Genomic DNA, 17,951 nt, shown 5'->3' with positions numbered 1-17,951 from the left:
AGGAATTGGATACCTTCCGGAAGCTGGGATGCTTTAAGATGGAAAGAAATTTGACTCTTCAAAGGACAGAAATGAGCCCTTTAAGTTTGTGCTAGGCAAGCAGAAGGTGACCCGGGAGTGGGAGGTAGGGGTTGCCCAGATGAATGTGGGTCACAGAGCCAAACTGAATATATCTCTAGACTATGCTTTCAGTGCCACTGGGCACCAGGGCATCATGCCACTCTTGTCTTCAACATGGAGCTTCTAAGACTGGGATGGCAAGAATGGCCTCCTCCCTTGGCTTCCTGTTCTTACATCTGCCACGGAAGGATCTGGTGCCTCCAGACACATGCACATAAATCCATATGGAGCTTTTCCATATGTAGATCCACTACAACCTGTATAACATCTACCCTGACTGAATGCGTTCTGTCACTCAGCTTTGCTTCTGGCACCTCCATTTCCTCTTCCTCTTTCTTCTCATTTTACTTAAACTATATGCCATAAGCCTTAAGTTACTCAGTTTATTTCATTTTCACTTTGGGGTGATGATTCAGCTTCAGTCTTTTCGATCTAGTTTCCAAGTAAGTCTATGGTCAAGTATTAACAGAACAAGTGACTGGTTAACTTTAGAACAGGATTTAGTGTTGTGGGGGGAGGTTATAAAAATCTTTATTTTAAATTTTTTTTGGATGAAATTTTAATCTATTATATACTAAACATTCTTGCTGTTGCGCTGCAAAGCCATAGCAGATCTGAGGCACTCTTGAGGGCTGAATTATTCTCAAAGTTGAAAGATGTCCTTCGGTTAAATTAAAAGCCCTACCAAAAACTGAGGCGGGGATGGGGAGCCTTTGCCTCCACCAGTTCCACTCTACCCTCCCCTGAAATTCTCTGCCTTTTGAAAGCAGATCATTTTCACTGTGATGTTGGATGCTACAGGTATCTGTCCCTGGGCCAGCGGGGACCTCTGAAGCCTTCTTGGTGGCCTGGCTTATTTCCTCCGCCCCATCCTGTGGCTTTTCTAATGGACTTTCAGAAATTTTGTAATCTCATAACTTTCCAAGCTCCACCACTTCCTTAATTTTAAGAACTTTAATTGAAAGTATAAATTAAAGGTGTTGTTTGTAGACTTAACCACCCAATGAAAGCCCAGCTATCATGACAAATCCTTGAATGTTAAGCAAATGATGCTGGTCATCGCAGCTTCAACATCTCCTGTTTTCTGCCACTTGACTCTCTCTGCTGATCTCAACGTTTCCTGGCTTTTACTCCTTCAGTCCCTTGTCACTCCTTTGATGTCCTGTGTAGTGAACTGGTGACAGAAATTGTTGCCCCTCTCCCCACAACATCACATATGAGTTTCCAATTTTATTATTACAATAAAAGTGCTTTATGCTGGCTCTTCTAAAAAAAAAGAGTTTAATCCTTAAAACAACCCATTCAACTGATAAAAGAAACAAAGACATAGGTAAATTAATTAACTTGGCCAAGTTCACAAAGCTAAGTGACAGAGCTGAGACTGGAATCCAGGCGCACTGGGGCAAGATTGCTCTCAATCACTCCTCTGTGGTGCCTCTCCAGTTAACGCTGAAAAAGCCAGCTATGAAGGATCTGGATGTACTCTGTATGTATGACATAAGGAATTTGCTTTTTATCCCGAAGCCAAGAGAACTAAGAGTTCTAATGAATGACAGCAGAATATTGTAACTGATCATGAAGTAAAGGGAAGTGAAATCACAAAGACTGAGAGAAAAGGGGAGATCAACGTCTTAATGTGCCCAGGGATAAGAGTAGAGCAGAAGAGTCAAAGAAGTAGAGTGACATAGGCTGTGGCTTAAGGAAAGACAGCGAGGTTTAAAACTTAAGTGGTAGATTAGTTACAGGTATTTACAATGTCAAAGGGGTAGCCAATTTAGAATTTATCCATTTGTTCCACAAAAATACAAATGGAAAAATTTCTTTTTGGTGGCACGGGAGAGATGTGTATCACAGACTGTTGTAACTGTTTGAAGAGAAAAAGGAAAAGTTTCTGTTTTAAAAAACCCTCATGACCCATTTTAAGTGTTATCAACAATCTGAGATGACAGGAAATACACGATGGGCTAATTCACGTCACTGCATGTGTAGAAACTCCAGGAGTTAATGATAAGACAATAAATCTGAAACATTTAACAGATGAAAAATGAACTTACAACCTTTTCTACATTAACACTCACTATGGCATTTCCTATAGCTATAACTTCTTAAAAAAATAACAGAAGTCAGACAGGTATGACTGTATTTATATATATCTCTCCAACTATTTCTCAAAATCTGCTTTCCCTATCTGAAAAATAAATGCTTTCAGTTATGGGACAGGGCTCAAAACAAAATTTTCCAAATATGTTTTTGCACATTATGAGTTATAATCTGTAAACAGTAAAAAAAGAGACGATCTCACATGGCACACATGAACAATACAGCTTGAATTGTAACTATCACCCAGATTAAGAAACTGAACATAAACACACCAGAAGCCGGGCTGTGCAACATTCGGTAACGATTCTGCCCTTCTCCAAAAGTAATCAGTATTCTGACTTCTAAAACCATAGATCAGTTTTGTCTGTTTTTGAACTTTACACAAATGGAATTATATATAACAATGTAATTACATATATATAGTAGGTATTCTTTTGTGTCTGGCTTCTTCAAGGGTGTTTGTGATATTTACCCACATTGTCGAATGTAGCAGTGATATATCAGTATTCATTGCTGATGATTTGCCATTGTATGACTGGAAGACTACTCTACATTTGTATTTTGATGGATATTTGAATTATTCCCAGTAAGAACATTATTGTGCATGGTTTTGGGGGCATATAATTATACATTTCTGGTAAGTATACTCCTAGGAATACAACTACTATATCATAGGGTATTTCTGTGTACAGTTTTTTTAAGTTTTTATTTTTTAGAGATGGTCTTGCTTTGTCACCCAGACTGGAATGCAGCGGCACAATCGTAGTTCACTGTAACCTCAAATTCCTTAGCTCAAGCAATCCTCCTGCTTCAGTCTCCTGAGTAGCTGGAAATACAGGTGTGTGCCACTATGCCTAGCTAATTTTTTCATTTTTTGTAGATATAGGGTCTCACTATGCTGCCCAGGCTGGTCTTCAAATCCTGGCCTCAAGAGATCCTCCTGCCTCAGCCTCTCAAAGTGCTGGGATTACAGGCATGAGCCACCGCGCCTAGCCAGTGTACAGTTTTTAATAGATTCTGCCAAGCAGAATTTTAAAGTGATTGTGTCAGTGTATACTCCTGTCAACAGTACAATAGAGTCCCCAGTGGTTTTCATCCTAACCAATGCCTGGTATTTGTTGAGCTTTTCAACTTTAGCCATTATAGTGGAATACAGTGATATCCCACTATGTTTTTTATTTGCATTTCTCCGAAGACTAATGATGACAACCACTTTTTCAAATATTAATAGCTAGCTAGACATCTTCTTCCAGGTCGATGTTCAAGTCTTTTGCCCATTTTCTATTGGTTTCTCTGTCTTTGTTTATCTTACTGATCTGCAGGAGTTCTTTGTAAAACCTACATCAGGGATTGGCAAACTTTTTCTGTAAAGAGCCAGACAGTAAATATTTTAGGCTTTGTGAGCCATATGGTCTCTGTCACAACTACTCAACTCCTGTGTAGTGGCATGAAAGCAGCCATAGGCAATACATAAATGAATGAGTGTGGCAGTATGCCAGTAAGACTGCATGAACAATAAATTTTGAAATCTCATAAAGTTTTCATGTATCACAAAATATTATTATTCTGATATTTTTCAACTATTTAAAAATATATAAACTATTTTTAGCTTACAGGCTGTACAAAAACAAGCAGTCAGGAAGATTTAGCCCACAAGCTGTACTCTGCCAACCCTGGGTCTAGATAAAGATCTCTGTCAAGTAATGCATGTCTTCCCAGGGATTTATCAATATTGTTATGCATTACAAAGAACCAACTTTTGGCTTTGCTGACATTCTCTGTTTTGAATGTTTGTTTTTTTATTTCATTAATTTTTGCTCTTGTCATCATTTTCTTCTTCTGTTTTCATTGGTTTGCAAATATTTTCTCCCATTCCATAGGTTGTCTCTTCACTGCTGATTGTTTCCATTACTGGCAGGAGGGTCTCAGTTCAAGGCAATCCAATTTATCTATTTTTGCTTTCGTTGCCTGTGTTTTCTGGGGTCATATCCAAAAAAACGTTGGTCTTTGCCAAGACCAACGTCAATAAGCTTTTCCCCTCTTTTCTTTTAGTAGTTTTACAGTTCAGGTCTTATGTTTAAGTGTTTAATCCATTTTGGGTTGATTTTTGTGTATGGTGTATATGTGATTTACATATATGAGATAAGGATCTGATTTCATTCTCCCACATGTGGCTATCCAGTTTTTCCAGGACCATCTACTGAAGAGACTATGCTTTCCCCATTGTACATTCTTAGCATCAAGAGAGCCAGGAAAAATCTGCACTGCTTTTTCTTTTTTCCCTTTTAAAAAAATTCTCTCCAAGTATGACAACCAATGCACAGCTTTTTATAAGCCTCGGAAGTCACATATGACTTCTGCCATACTCTATTGATCCAAATAACTCCAAGCCCGCCTAGATTCAAGAGCAATGGACATAAACCCCACCACTCTATAAAAGGATAGTCAAAGAATCTGGGAGCTGTTTTAAAACTCCCCCTTTGTTTTAAAAGGCTCTTGCAGTATTTCCCAGGTATATCTTTTATTGAGTATTTATTCCAAAAGTGTTTTCAACGTATCTTTGTGCAGCAAACCTTCAGAGATCTTGTGTGATAATTTTTATTATGTCTCACATTTTGGATGCATATAAATTATGTGTATTCAACATCCTTTAACACCTTAAAAAGATTACGCTATTGTCCTCCCAATACCAGATTTCTCAAATCAACACTTAGGTACAATCCAATCTTTTTCTTTTGTAGGTGATCTGCTCTTTGTCACTGGAAGCTTTTAGAATTTTTTTGTCTTTGATATTATATGTTACTGTATATATAACTATACATTATTGTATGTTACTGTAAATGGGCCTCAAGGTGGGTTTTTCCTTCTTTCACCTATTTAACAGTCTACTAGTCCTTTTAGTCTAAGGTGTTCTACAAGTCTAATTCTGAAAAATTTATCTTAATTATTTCTTCAAATATTTCCCTCTTCCTTTCTCTCCTCTAAGACACCTATTTATCTAGATAGTCCTTCTACCTATACCTATCGTATCTCTTAGATTTTACTCCATGTGTTATCTTTCTTTATCATATAATGCTGCATTCTCAGAGAATTCCTCAATGTAATCTTCCAATTCATGAGTTTGCTCATCAATGTTATACCTTTCTCTGGCTAGGCACAGTGGCTCATGCCTATAATCCCAGCACTTTGGGAGGCCGAGGCGGGTGGATCACTTGAGCCCAGGAGTTCGAGACCAGCCTGGGCAACATGGTGAAACGCCATCTCTACCAAAAATACAAAAATTAACTGGGCCTGGTGGCACATGCCTGTAGTCTCAGCTACTTGTGGGGCTCAGGCAGGATGATCGCTTGAACCCAGGAGGTCGAGGCTGCAGGGAGCAGAGATTGTGCCACTGCACTCCAGCCTAGGTGACAGAGGGAGAGGCTGCAGTGAGCAGAGACTGCACCACTGCACTCCAGGCTGGGCAACAGAGGGAGACCCTGTCTCAAAAAAAACCAAAATAAAACAAAATTTAAAAATGGGATACCTTTCTCTATCATGCAGATTGCTTTATTCTTTATTTTTAGTATATTTTTCATTCTTAATATTTCTATTTGGTTCTGTGTTTATATTTTCTTGTTTTTGCATCATATTGCAAATATTTTTCTTATCTCCTTAAATATATTTATGGTAATTTTTAATTCTTGGTCAGTCTTTTCCAGTAATTATCTATGAGATAGCATACATTATTCACTTGGTTGCCAATCTGAGAGTAATTGTATTATTCAGGTGTTCAGCTTGGCTATAAACTAACGTGCATCAGGGGTACCAACCACTCTGGTAATATATATGTTTGTGAAAGCACTAAAGGCCAGGTCTTAATTGTATCTAAATGGTGAACTTAAGAAAAGAGGAGGCTGAGGCCCCGAGCAAAGAACCCCAGGGACCTCAGAACCACTATGATTTACTCCAGTTTGTGGGGCATTCCTCAGGCAACAGTCCCGGTCAGAGTTTCATTCTTAGGAGTGAAACAGCACTCCTAACTCTTAGGGAGAAACAGCACTGGGAGCAGTCTTCCTAGGTTGAAAGCTACCAATCTGGGAGTTTTGAGGGGGTGGGAAGAAGAGGTAGAAAAGTGACCTTTGGTCACTTTAGTCACCTCTAGCCAGCACTTGAGTGTACATTTCCATACAGAGGAATGGCACAGGAAATGGGGATAAAAACAAGACTATGTGGTCATGCCATCTTTATTTTCTGACGTCTGAATCAAAGAACCTATAAGGGGAAAAGGGAAGAGCAGGAGAAAAAGGAAGAACAACTACCCTTGCAGTGATTATCGGAAGTATGAAGAGAGGAAAATAAACATCAAATCATCAAACCAAGTTATATTGAGAGGCACAGTGTACTCCTTCCTGGGTGATCTGTTCACCCAAAAGAAAAGGACACCAACACAGAGGAGAGAAATAATTCGGGGTCACAGAACAGAGACGTCTTCATCAGAAAACATCCTGAGAGAAGAAAAGTGAATCTTCCAGATGCCGCAGATCATACCCTTCCTGTCACCACCACCACCACCACCACCACTACAAATAATAACAACAATAACTAACATTGAGCTTTCACAATATTCTAGTCACTATTCCAGGGGTTTTATAAGTATTAGCTCTTTTAACCCTCAAACCATCCCAATAAGGTAAATATTCTTATTATTTCCATTTTACAGCTGAGGAAAATGAGGTTGAGAGAAATTAAATAAGTTTCCTATAGTCATATATCTAGGAAATATAAGATTTAGAATTTAAACCCAAGCAGTCTGGTCTAGGAGTTATGCTTTTAATTGTTTTGCTGTATTGCCTCGCCCATGTTAATATTTCTTAAAAATTAGCAGACCCAGAAAGTACACAGGATTTTTAAATCATACAGTAAATATTTACATACCTTGCACTGTAAGCTCTGCTTGAGCTTCAATTGTCTCATTTCCATTATCAGCTATACAAAAATAAGTCCCAGCATCATCCTCAGTAACATCACTGATCTCCAGGCTACCACCTGCCAGCAACACCAATCTTTCAGAGCTGTGTTAAAAAAAAAAAAAAGATACATTTCAGTACTAGGAAAATAATACCTGAAAAACTCTCCACATAAAATAGAGAAAACACTTAAAGAGTATTATTATTTATATAGCTATAGATGAACCAAGACTAATATAAAATTACCAGAATTTAATTTAGTCCAATTTGCTTTGCTCATATTTTACATGCATAAATATCACAAATGCAAATCAAATGTTACAATGAATTATCCCTGACACTTCTAGTCATTTCCAAAGGGGTATCACTCTTGGAACCAATTTCACTTCCTTCAGCCCATCCCTGTCTCCCTATTCTGGCCAGTTTTTTCCCAAATTATGTAATTTTGAAGTCTGGAATCAATCTGAGAGTTAGTTACACCACCACAGCTATGTCACACTGAGATTAATAACAGAAAGAAAACATAAAGAGGGCAAAATGTTAGATCCAAAACTAAGTCATGGGGTCACAGTGCCTACTGAAAGTTTCCCTATGGTAGCTTATCGAGGAGAGAGAGGAAAAGAGGAAGGGAAGAAAGAGAGAATGGTTGCCAGAGAGCAGCTCCCTGGGTGTGGTAGCTGGGCAGAAATCAGTCACCATCATGCCATTATCAACCAGGATGTTGATGAATACTGGCCAACTCTACAGAGTTATTTAAGCCGATTTAAAGAGAAACGAAAATAATCCTATAACATTGAAGAACAATCAATATTCTGATCAAATTTGTATAAAGTGAACAAGTTTAGTTAATTTGGAGAGTTACTAACAAAATCAGACACATAAAGGTACCTGACATAGGGCAAGAGATGCAGTTAATTCTAGGGACAAGTACCTAATTAAAGCTGCCACTTTAAAAGTCACTTTCAGAGATGACATAAATTCAAAATACAGTACCAAACACAATAATAAATGTATATATACATTTTTATTTTGAAGTTCCACATCTAAACTGGTTTTCACAGGCTAGACTTTTCTTCCAAATCTTAATACTGTTACATTTCTAGTCTGTGTCCATGGATCAATTAAAAAACGTTCTGATTATAATTTGGCTTTTCATATAGAATTCCTTATAGGCTGGCCTCAAACTCCTGACCCCAGGTGATCCACCCGCCCCGGCCTCCCAAAGTGCCGGGATTACAGGAGAAACCCCATCTCTACTAAAAATACAAAAATTAGCCAGGCGTGGTGGTGCATGCCTGTAATCCCAGCTATACGGAGGCTGAGGCAGGAGAATCGCTTGAACCCGGGAAGCGGAGGTTGCAGTAAGCCAAGATCACGCCATTGCACTCCAGCTTGGGCGACAGAGCAAGACTCCATCTCAAAAAAAAAAAAGAATTCCTTATAGGATTAAAAAAAAAAATCAGAGGAAATGACTATACAGTCTTGGCCACATTTATAATTCTCATTCTAAATAAATAAAGTGCTAGTCTGGCTTAAATTTCATTACATTGTAAAGTCTAGGTAATTAGTCTTCCTGAATCTGATAAACATGATTAAGTTTCTGGACATAGAAAGCTGAAAGCCAGAATCAGATTTGGTGACTTCTCCAAGAAATACGACCCTGCAAGGTCATGACTAACCTTTATCAAGCAACCTTCCTATCAGAAATGTCTTAATAACACCCTTAAATCCCAGGTTTACCTGATGAAACAGAGAAGTAAGATATTATATAATGGAATAGAGCAGGAATGACTGGGATAAAATAAATGGAGAGATAAGACGGGTCTTTGGTGCCTCACAAAATAAGAAAAATTTACAAAAATTAAAATCCTACATTTTATACCTGGATAAAATTTACTACTAAGTTTCAGAAACAAAAAACTTACTGTTCATCAAATGAGAAATCAGCAATGTATACATATGATACCCAGCTGAGATGAATATAATTTGAAACACTAGTTGTCATTTTTGAAAGCGAGATACAGTAATTTATATCTAATAATTACACTAAAAAATATTGTTGATACTTGATGTGCCTGATATTTGGCATATGTGAGTACCAGTAGCATAGCAGTCAGTCTTTCTTAACGGGATTGATTTTACTCCCTTTAAAAAAAGGCTGGGAGAAATAATGTCCATTTGCTTGGCAGAATTAATTCATTCAATTAGTTCATGGCTCACAGTAAAAAGACCATCGAGCCTTTAGAACTCCAAAATTCAAAGATGCAGGCAAAGAAAAAAACCAATGTGAAAAAATATATACAGCCAATGGACTCAAGTAAATTCAGTGTTGCTGGGCATAAGGTATCCCTGAGTAGCCTAGGGTCAGTCTGGAAAAGCTTGGAGTGCTAAGGAGAACTTTTCTTTTTTGACCAAGCGGAAAGGCTTTCAAAAAAATTATTTCAATAGGCTTTTAGGGAACAGGTTGTGTTTGGTTACATGAAAAAGTTATTTAGTGGTGATTTCTCAGATTTTGGTGCACCCATCACCCAAACAGTGTACACTGCACCCAACATGTAGCCTTTTATCCCTCACCCGCCTCCCACCCTTTCCTCCAAATCCCCAAAGTCCACTGTACCATTCTTATGCCTTTGCATCTTCATAGCTTAGCTCCCACTTATGAGTGAGAACATAGGATGTTTGGTTTTCCATTCCTGAGTTATTTCACTTAGAATAATGGTCTCCCATTCAATCCAGGTTGCTGTGAATGGTGTTATTTCATTCCTTTTTATTGCTGAGTAGTATGTGTATATATATATACATACCACAATTTCTTTATTCACTCATCAACTGATGGGCATTTGGGCTGGTTCCATATTTTTGCAATTGCAAATTGTGCTGCTATAAACATGCATGTGCAAGTTATCTTTTTTGTATAATGACTTCTATTCCTCATTATAGATACAGGAACAGGATTGCTGGATCGAATGATAGATCTACTTTTAGTTCTTTATGGAATCTCCACACTGTTTTCCATAGTGGTTGTACTAGCTTACATTCCCACCAGCAGTGTAAAAGTGTTCCCTTTTCACCACATCCACATCAACATCTATTACTTTTGATTTTTTGATTATGGCCATTCTTGCAGGAGGAAGGTGGTTTTGCACTGCGGTTTTGATTTGCATTTCCCTCATAATTAATGATGTTAAGCATTTTTTCATGTTTGTTGGCCATTTGTATATCTTCTTTTGAGAATTGTCTATTCATGTCCTTAGCCCACTTTTTGATGGGATTGCTTGTTTTTCTCACTGATTTGTTTGAGTTCCTTCTAGCTTCTGGATATTAGTCCTTTGTCGGATGTATAGATTGTGAAGCTTTTCTCCCATTCTCTGGGTTGTCTGTTTACTCTACTGATTATTTCTTTTGCTGTGCGGAAGGTTTTTTAATTAAGTCCCATCTATTTATCTTTGTTTTTCTTGTGTTTGCTTTTGCATTCAGGGTCATGAAGTCTTTGCCTAAGCCAATGTCTAGAAGAGTTTTTTGAATGTTATCTTCTAGAATTTTTATGGTTTCAGGTCTTAGGGAAAGGCTTTTGAGCAGAGTAATGACACACTCAGACTTCGTGAAGAAACAAAAAAAGGGTGGGAAAACACTAAAGCAGAAGTTTGATTATATAATTACAATGGTCCAGAATTAAAGAGCAAAAGATGATGGCCGTAACAATAGGGACAAAAAGAAAGCAAAAAAGTATTGACTACTCTTAAAAAGTTGGATAAAGAAGGTAAGGAGAGAGATTTACTCATTCATTTAACAAATATTTATTGGTTTGTCTATATGTGTCAGGTAGCAGCTGGGGATATAGCACTGAGCAAAAACACAATCAGTGCTGTCATGCACCTCAAGTGGGAAACACAGACATAGAAGATAACTCTACAAAATGGTATAGCAAAAGAACCTGCCAGGAAATTAGGGATGAGGAGAGATTTTCCTGACAAAGTAACCCTTAAGCTGAGATCTGAAGAACGAGTAGAAGCTAACTAAATAATGAGGTGCGAAAAATATTTCAGAAAGATAGACTAGCACATGCAAATTAATTGTGGCAGAAAGGATCACAGTGGTTTGGGGATCTAAAAGAAATCAGTGTGGCAAAGTGTAAGAAAATAGAGGAGGATGAGGATGGAGCCAGACTGCATAAGGCTTTGAAAATCATTTTAAGAATTTGGGTCCTTAACCTAAGAACAACGGAAATCCATTAAACATTTTTAAAAGTGGGTAGGGGGTTGAGAGTGCTGTGGTAAAATAAGAGCTTTGAAAAGACTGCTCTGGCAGGAGTGTGAAGGTGTATTTGGAATGAGGCCAGAGTACAAGTGGGAAGAATAATTAGGAGGCCACTGCACTGACTGTAACTTAGAATAAGGCACATGGTGCCTTCATGGATGGATTCCAAAGACATGTAGGAGGTAAAATCTTGCAGATACATCAGATAAAGAAACGGAAAAGAAAACAGAGTTAAAGACAACTTCTTTAGGGTGGTAAGAATGAAGAGAAAAGCAAAAAAGAAAACTGTTTAATTTAGTTTTGTATTTGTTGTTATTTGAAAGAGAGGTAAATTTTTTCAAACCTGCATTGAGGAGACCTCTTTCTTCGTTGAGATTTCTATTTTTTCATTTGCTTCAAATGTGTTTATAATTGCTCACTGAAGCAATGCTAGATGACTGCTTTACAATCTTTGTCAGGTAATTCTAAAATCTCTGTCACTGTCTTTTCTCTTTTCAGTTGAGATTTTCCTGGTTCTTGGCATGATGCATTACATTCAACTGAAACCTGGATATTTTAGGTACTATGTTATGACACTCTGGATCTTACTTAATCCTTCTGTTTTAGCTCTCTTCTTCTAACACCACTCTAGCAGAGAAAGTGGGTGTCGGGGGGGTGCTGTCTCATTACTGTCAGGTGGGGGTAGTTCAGGTTTCCCACTCAGCCTCCATTAACATGTAAGTGGGGAGGGGTTTCCTCATTGCTTCTTAGCAGGGTTGGGAGTTCCAGCTCCCCACTAGGCCTCCACTGATGCCTCCCTGGGTAGAAGGGGTAGGATTGTCTCATTATTGTTCCCCCACATGGTCACATGGTGTTGACACCACGAAGCGAGCCTTGCTACTACATGATGGTAAAGCTTTGACTCTCCGCTGGGCCTCCTTTGATACCACCCCAGTGTGAAGGGAAGGGTTGCCTCTTATGGCTGGATGGGGTGAAAGTTGAGGCTCTCCATTTGTTCTCTACTTACATGGGAGGGGCCTCATTACCGCCTGGCTAGGATAAAATTCTTGGCTCCCTACTCCAACTTTGACACCACTTAGCAAGGAGGCTGAGATGCCTCACTACAACCTGGGAAGGGTGGAAGTCTAGGCTCCTGGCATGGTCTTTGACTGGCATGGTAGGGTGGGGCCACAGTTTCTTCTGTGGTGTTTGACTGGAGTAGGAGAAAGTACAGTCTAACAGCTTTTGTCTTGCTGAGATGCTCTTTTCCTGCCCCTTTGGCTAGAGAGCACCTTCTGTTGAGGCTTTTTTTGTTTGTGCCTAGTAGGATTTCCAGGTTGCTAGCTTCTTTAGCTCCAAGTCTGGGATATATGAGGCAAAACACAGCCCAGGTTCCTGACAGGGTCTTACGGGGGGGAAAAAAAACTGAGCCCACAGAACTAACCACCAAGTTGGCTGGGCGCAGTAACGCACATCTGTAATCCCAGCATTTTGGGAGGCCAAGATTGGTGGATCACTTGAGGCCAGGAGTTCGAGACCAGCCTGGCCAACATGGTGAAACCCCGTCTCTACGAAAAATACAAAAATTAGCTGGCAGTGGTGGACACATGCCTATAATCCCAGCTACTCATTTGATCCTGGGAGGCGGAGGCTGCAGTGAGCCAAGATCACGCCACCAGCCTGGGCAACAGAACAAGACTCTGTCTCAAGAAAGAAAAAAAAGAACTAACAATTATGCTGTTCCTTGGGTCTCAAGCTCCCTAGCCACTCAATCTCAATCTTTCTCTCTCTACCTTTCAGAGTCTTCTTATGTTTGTTTCACATGTAACATCCAGGGTTTTTAGGTGTATTTAGCAAAAGGAATAGGGAAAAAAATATCTACTCAATTTTCCCAGAAGTGGAAGTCTTCCATTTGTTTTTTAAATAATCTTATTTTTCTACTACTGTCAATTGTAATAATATCAAGCATTTTAACCTGTTCCTTTGCAGTGGGGTTCAGATCTATCATTCCATTAAAAGATAACATTATTTGACTACTAAATTACATTTTTCTGTCAATCACCTTGAACACCAGCATTTATATTTTCCAGATTCTCTCCCTTTAAATAAAACTACTTAGTGAATGGGATCCATTTCCACCCCCCTCTTTCATTAGCTATGATTATTGTAAATCTGAACAAATTTGATAAAAGGTTAAATATATAGATCAATTTTTGGACATTTGTAAAAGTCATGGAAATGTTTTTAAGTTCCCTTTCAAAGAAGTCTTAAGATGAGTAATAAAGAAGGATGTTTAGTTATTTAAGATCTTTTTTTTTTTTTTTTTCTACTAGATCCAGCCTAACACTATCTGAATTTCTAGCCACTTTTTTCTTTCAACTTCTAAGCCTCTTTCTAATTTTGGATCTAAATAATTTATTAGCTAAGGCCTATCTACATATCTCATAAGGCTCTAGCAGAAACAAAGATATTTTGAGTAATTACATACATCCAACCAAAAGCACTCCTGTGCTCCATTCACTTATATTTTCCAACATTACTTTGGGTTATTCAAGCTAAATATATTGGCCACCACTTCCCCTCCCCAGTTATGGGCCAAGCACTGTGCTAGAGTCTGGAAAGACCAATGTGAACACCACCAACACTGTTCTGCTCTTATTTTCTTCTGAAGCTTCTTGAGACAGTGACATACCAACGCAGTGCTTCTCAGACTTTTCAGCCACCTAATCTGAGTATTCAGGAGCCTAGAGAACTACAGGCAGAAATAAGTTAACTCAATCTTAAAGTCTACTGCTTTATCCTTAAAATTCGGAGCAGTGTTATTAACCATGATATATTCACATTTGATTTAGTTAAAAATCATCTGCTCCCAAGGATATCTTTGAATAAAATTGGATGTTTCAGGAAGATATGAAACTTTTCTATCATGATGTGCATACCCTGGCCCACTCAGACCCCAGTCTGAGAATCATTCTACTAAAAGAACAATTCTCTAACACGTTGTATAAAATAGCAATCCTACCTCTATTTCTCTTGACACTCCTGATATAATTTTGTCTTCATTTTCCTCATAGCACTTACCATAAACTGACATTTTTAAATTTTTACTTATTATCTGACTCTTTCCCACTAGAATATGAGCTCTGTAAGATCAAGAACTCCATTTGGTTCACTACTCTATTCCCAGCACCTAGAACATGCATGACATAGCCAGCATTTGGTAAATATTTGCTGAGTAATTACTGAACAAATGAGAATCATAGAAAGCCTCACATTTACTTCTGACATAAAGAATCATTATATATAAGTTTTATATCTTCAGAATGTCCCTTCATGACAAAATATGTTTTAAAATAATATATTTCAGCCTTCCTACTCCTGATAAAGATTTTGTTCTAACTTGTAGCCAATTAAAATTTCTACTGTAAGAACTTCACATTTTTATCACTATTTTAAGGTTCCCTATGTTTCAGTTGGCAAAAAAAAAAAAAATGAAGTCTTATAAATTATTTGCTTATGTAACATTTAGCTGGAAAGAGGAGTGGAAAGACAGGGAGGAAGCAAAATGTGGAGACAGGAAGTTGGTGAGTGGATGGATGATGAGAAAGAAATCAGGTGATATTGGGGAGGATGCCATGTTTTGCTAATGGAGCATGTGGGGAACAATCTGATTGTATTCCATCTTCCCCAGTGATCACTGAAGGCTGATCACCCAGATAACTACATAGATACCTGTTTCTACGTCTTGGATACTGAACTATAAAAATTAAAATTGTCTGTTCACTTTCGATTTTGCAACTGGGAAACTCTAGATCTGCCCTGTCCAAGTCAATAGCCACTAGTCACATGTGGCTACCTGAAATGTGGCCTGTATGACTGCAGAACTGAATTTCTGAAATTTTAAAATAAATGTACAAGCTAAAGCTGTGTTAAAATGTTTCCCACTAAACATAAACTTTATTCTTTTGGTAGAACTACATTTCACATTAACTGGTACATCACATAAAATATTACTATTATATTTCTTATTGTACATGTACTTCTTACTTTTTAAAAACGTGGCTGTAAGACATTTTTAAATTACATGTGTGGCTTGCATTATATTTCAATTGAACAGCACTGCTGTAGAACAGTGGTCCTCAACTGGGGGCAATTTTGCTTCCCAAGGACCATCTCACAGTATCCAGGGACATTTTTGGTTGTCACAATGCGGAAGTGCTACTGCCACCTATGGGTAGAAGGCAGGGATGCCAGTAAACATCCTACAGTGCACAAGACAGCATTATTTTGGAAGCAAAAACATACCTACCTACAACCACCCCACATCTCTTAAGAGAATACACCTGAGAAAAGCACCCACTGCATAAGGAAGTAATGAGAGGAGATAGGAAGGACAGTAAAGTGGTTGGTATTTTGTGAAAGATGAAGAATTTGTGATTTCTGATAGGATTTCAAAAGGCAAAAACAACAGGATGAGGAATACAGTTTCTTTTTTTTTTTTTTTGACACGGCATCTAGGTCTCTCGCCCAGGCTAGAGTGCAGTGACGCGATCTCAGGTCACTGCAACCTTCGCCTCCTGGGTTAAAGCGATTCTTCTGCCTCAGCCTCCCGAGTAGCTGGGACTACAGGCACATGCCACAACGCCCAGCTAATTTTTTGTATTTTTAATAGAGACGGGGTTTCACCGTGTTAGCCAGGATGGTCTCGATCTCCTGACCTCGTGATCTGCCCGCCTCAGCGTCCCGAAGTGCTGGGATTACAGGTGTGAGCCACTGTGGCCAGCCCAGTTTCTCATACTGATTGTGCAATGGAAAAACTACTATCAAAAAAATGCATATGAGAATGAGTGAGAAGACTCAGGCTACTCAGGACCAAAGCTCTTGCAACAATTTAGGGAAGAAAATCCTGAAGACTTAAGCTGAGTACACTGCGGCTTCAACAGGAACAAAGGGAATAATTATCTCTTACTATTTTGAAAGTATCTTTTTCTTTAAATATCCTCATCATATATATCATATAAACATATTTGAAGGATGACATATGAGCATTATGATGTGTTTAAATAAAGTTGATAATCTTTTTAAATTAGTCAATAGTCCCAAATGGGATATGACAAAGTCTCAAGCTAAGGCTGAAGAAGGCTTTTAGGCAGACAACACTTACCTTTCTGTGTCAAGTGCCTCCTCATTTTTCATCCATTTAATGGTTGGAGTAGGAAGTCCTGAAGCAACACATGGCAACACTACATCCTGACCAATGACTCTGACTAAGGGAGAAGGCTGTTTCAAAAACACCAAGTCTGATGTCACCTCAGGATCTAAAAAAAAAAAAAAATTAACAAAGACAATAATTAAAGGACAAAACAGGCCAGACATGGTGGCTCACACCTGTAATCCCGACACTTTGGGAGACCAAGGAGGGAGGACTGCTTGAGCCCAGGAGTTTGAGACTAGCGTAGGCAATATAGCAAGACCCCATCATTACCACATACACACACGACAAAGCACTTTACTGCTTTAATCTTGAGGAATGACTGGTTCTTATTCAGTCTGTGTGGCTTTATATGACAAAATATTTTAAGCAAAAATGATACAAAAATTTCCATTCAAATTAGCAAACACTTCTCAAATAAATTCTATGTGCAAAGCATTGTGCTAGGCTCTTTAGCGGTCTTAAGGATGTATAACTTATTGCTCCTGCCTTCAGGGTACGTACTTGTCAATCAATCGAGAGATATTTGACATGAATCCCATTCACATTGAAAGATAAAATAAAAGCCATGTGAGTGGTACAAACAGTGGAGACTGGGCAAGCTCAGGACCCATGGCATTCTCCTTACTCACAGGGATAAGAGGTTTCCTTTCCTTCCCTGTATCTGTGTGTTATTTCTGAAAAGCTTTCTGAGTTTCATCTCTTTAACTTGCTCAGTCTGTCAATCCCTTGATTTTGTAACTGAGCAACAATCTAGCTACCACGGTATTTGTGTATTTCTTATTCAGACATTAGAATTCATGTGTGTTCACTTTATAGAGTTGTCCTCTTGTGAATACATGAAAAGGCCACACTCTTGTGGGCAGAAGACAGAGTTCTCTCCTCAATAAGGTAATATTAACTTAATATTGAGTTTTGACAAAAAAGGTCTCAGGCAGAAGAGATGTGACTCTTGTGCCCATATGCTTTGGAAAAGATGTTCTACAGCCATGATAACAACCTCCAGGACTAGCTTTTAACTTGTCTAACCAATTAATGACAGTCCTGTAGCCATGGTAACAAGGAAACACTGCCTAATCGATTAGTGACAACTCACAAGGGTGAATGTGGCTTTGAAAGCCAAACAATCAGTGATAAGCCCAGGCTTTAAAAGTCAGCCAACTAATGGTGGAGTCACCGACTTTTAAGGCTGACATTAACTTGCTCCCACCTCCGTAATCAACCACAAAACATATTTCTATGACTGACATTAATCCACCTCTGTCTCTTAACCAGTACAACCCAAAACAATGTCTTCTGAAAAACTCTATAGGAGATAAGGACTTAGCTTTGCT

General features: G+C 38.5%; 1 protein-coding gene across 13 annotated transcripts in view; it reads right to left on the bottom strand.

The window, feature by feature from the left end:
• The window catches only part of NEO1 (neogenin 1), a 256,156-nt gene that overhangs the window by 161,619 nt on the left and 76,586 nt on the right, over nucleotides 1-17,951 (bottom strand). For all 13 annotated transcript variants that reach the window (XR_004067391.3, XM_055363714.2, XM_031002302.3 and 10 more), the window contains 2 exons: nucleotides 16,570-16,723; nucleotides 7,138-7,274 (listed from right to left, as the gene is read on the bottom strand). Coding sequence is in view for 12 of the 13 variants with exons in the window: in XM_055363714.2 (XP_055219689.2) it covers nucleotides 7,138-7,274; nucleotides 16,570-16,723 (291 nt within the window). In the remaining variant the exon portion in view is untranslated. The remainder of the gene's footprint in view (nucleotides 1-7,137; nucleotides 7,275-16,569; nucleotides 16,724-17,951) is intronic.

Source organism: Gorilla gorilla, chromosome 16, assembly GCF_029281585.2.
Source record: "Gorilla gorilla gorilla isolate KB3781 chromosome 16, NHGRI_mGorGor1-v2.1_pri, whole genome shotgun sequence".
Taxonomy (NCBI): Eukaryota; Metazoa; Chordata; class Mammalia; order Primates; family Hominidae; genus Gorilla; species Gorilla gorilla.
Note: the sequence above shows the minus strand (reverse complement) of the source record. Positions and strands in the feature narration are given on the sequence as shown.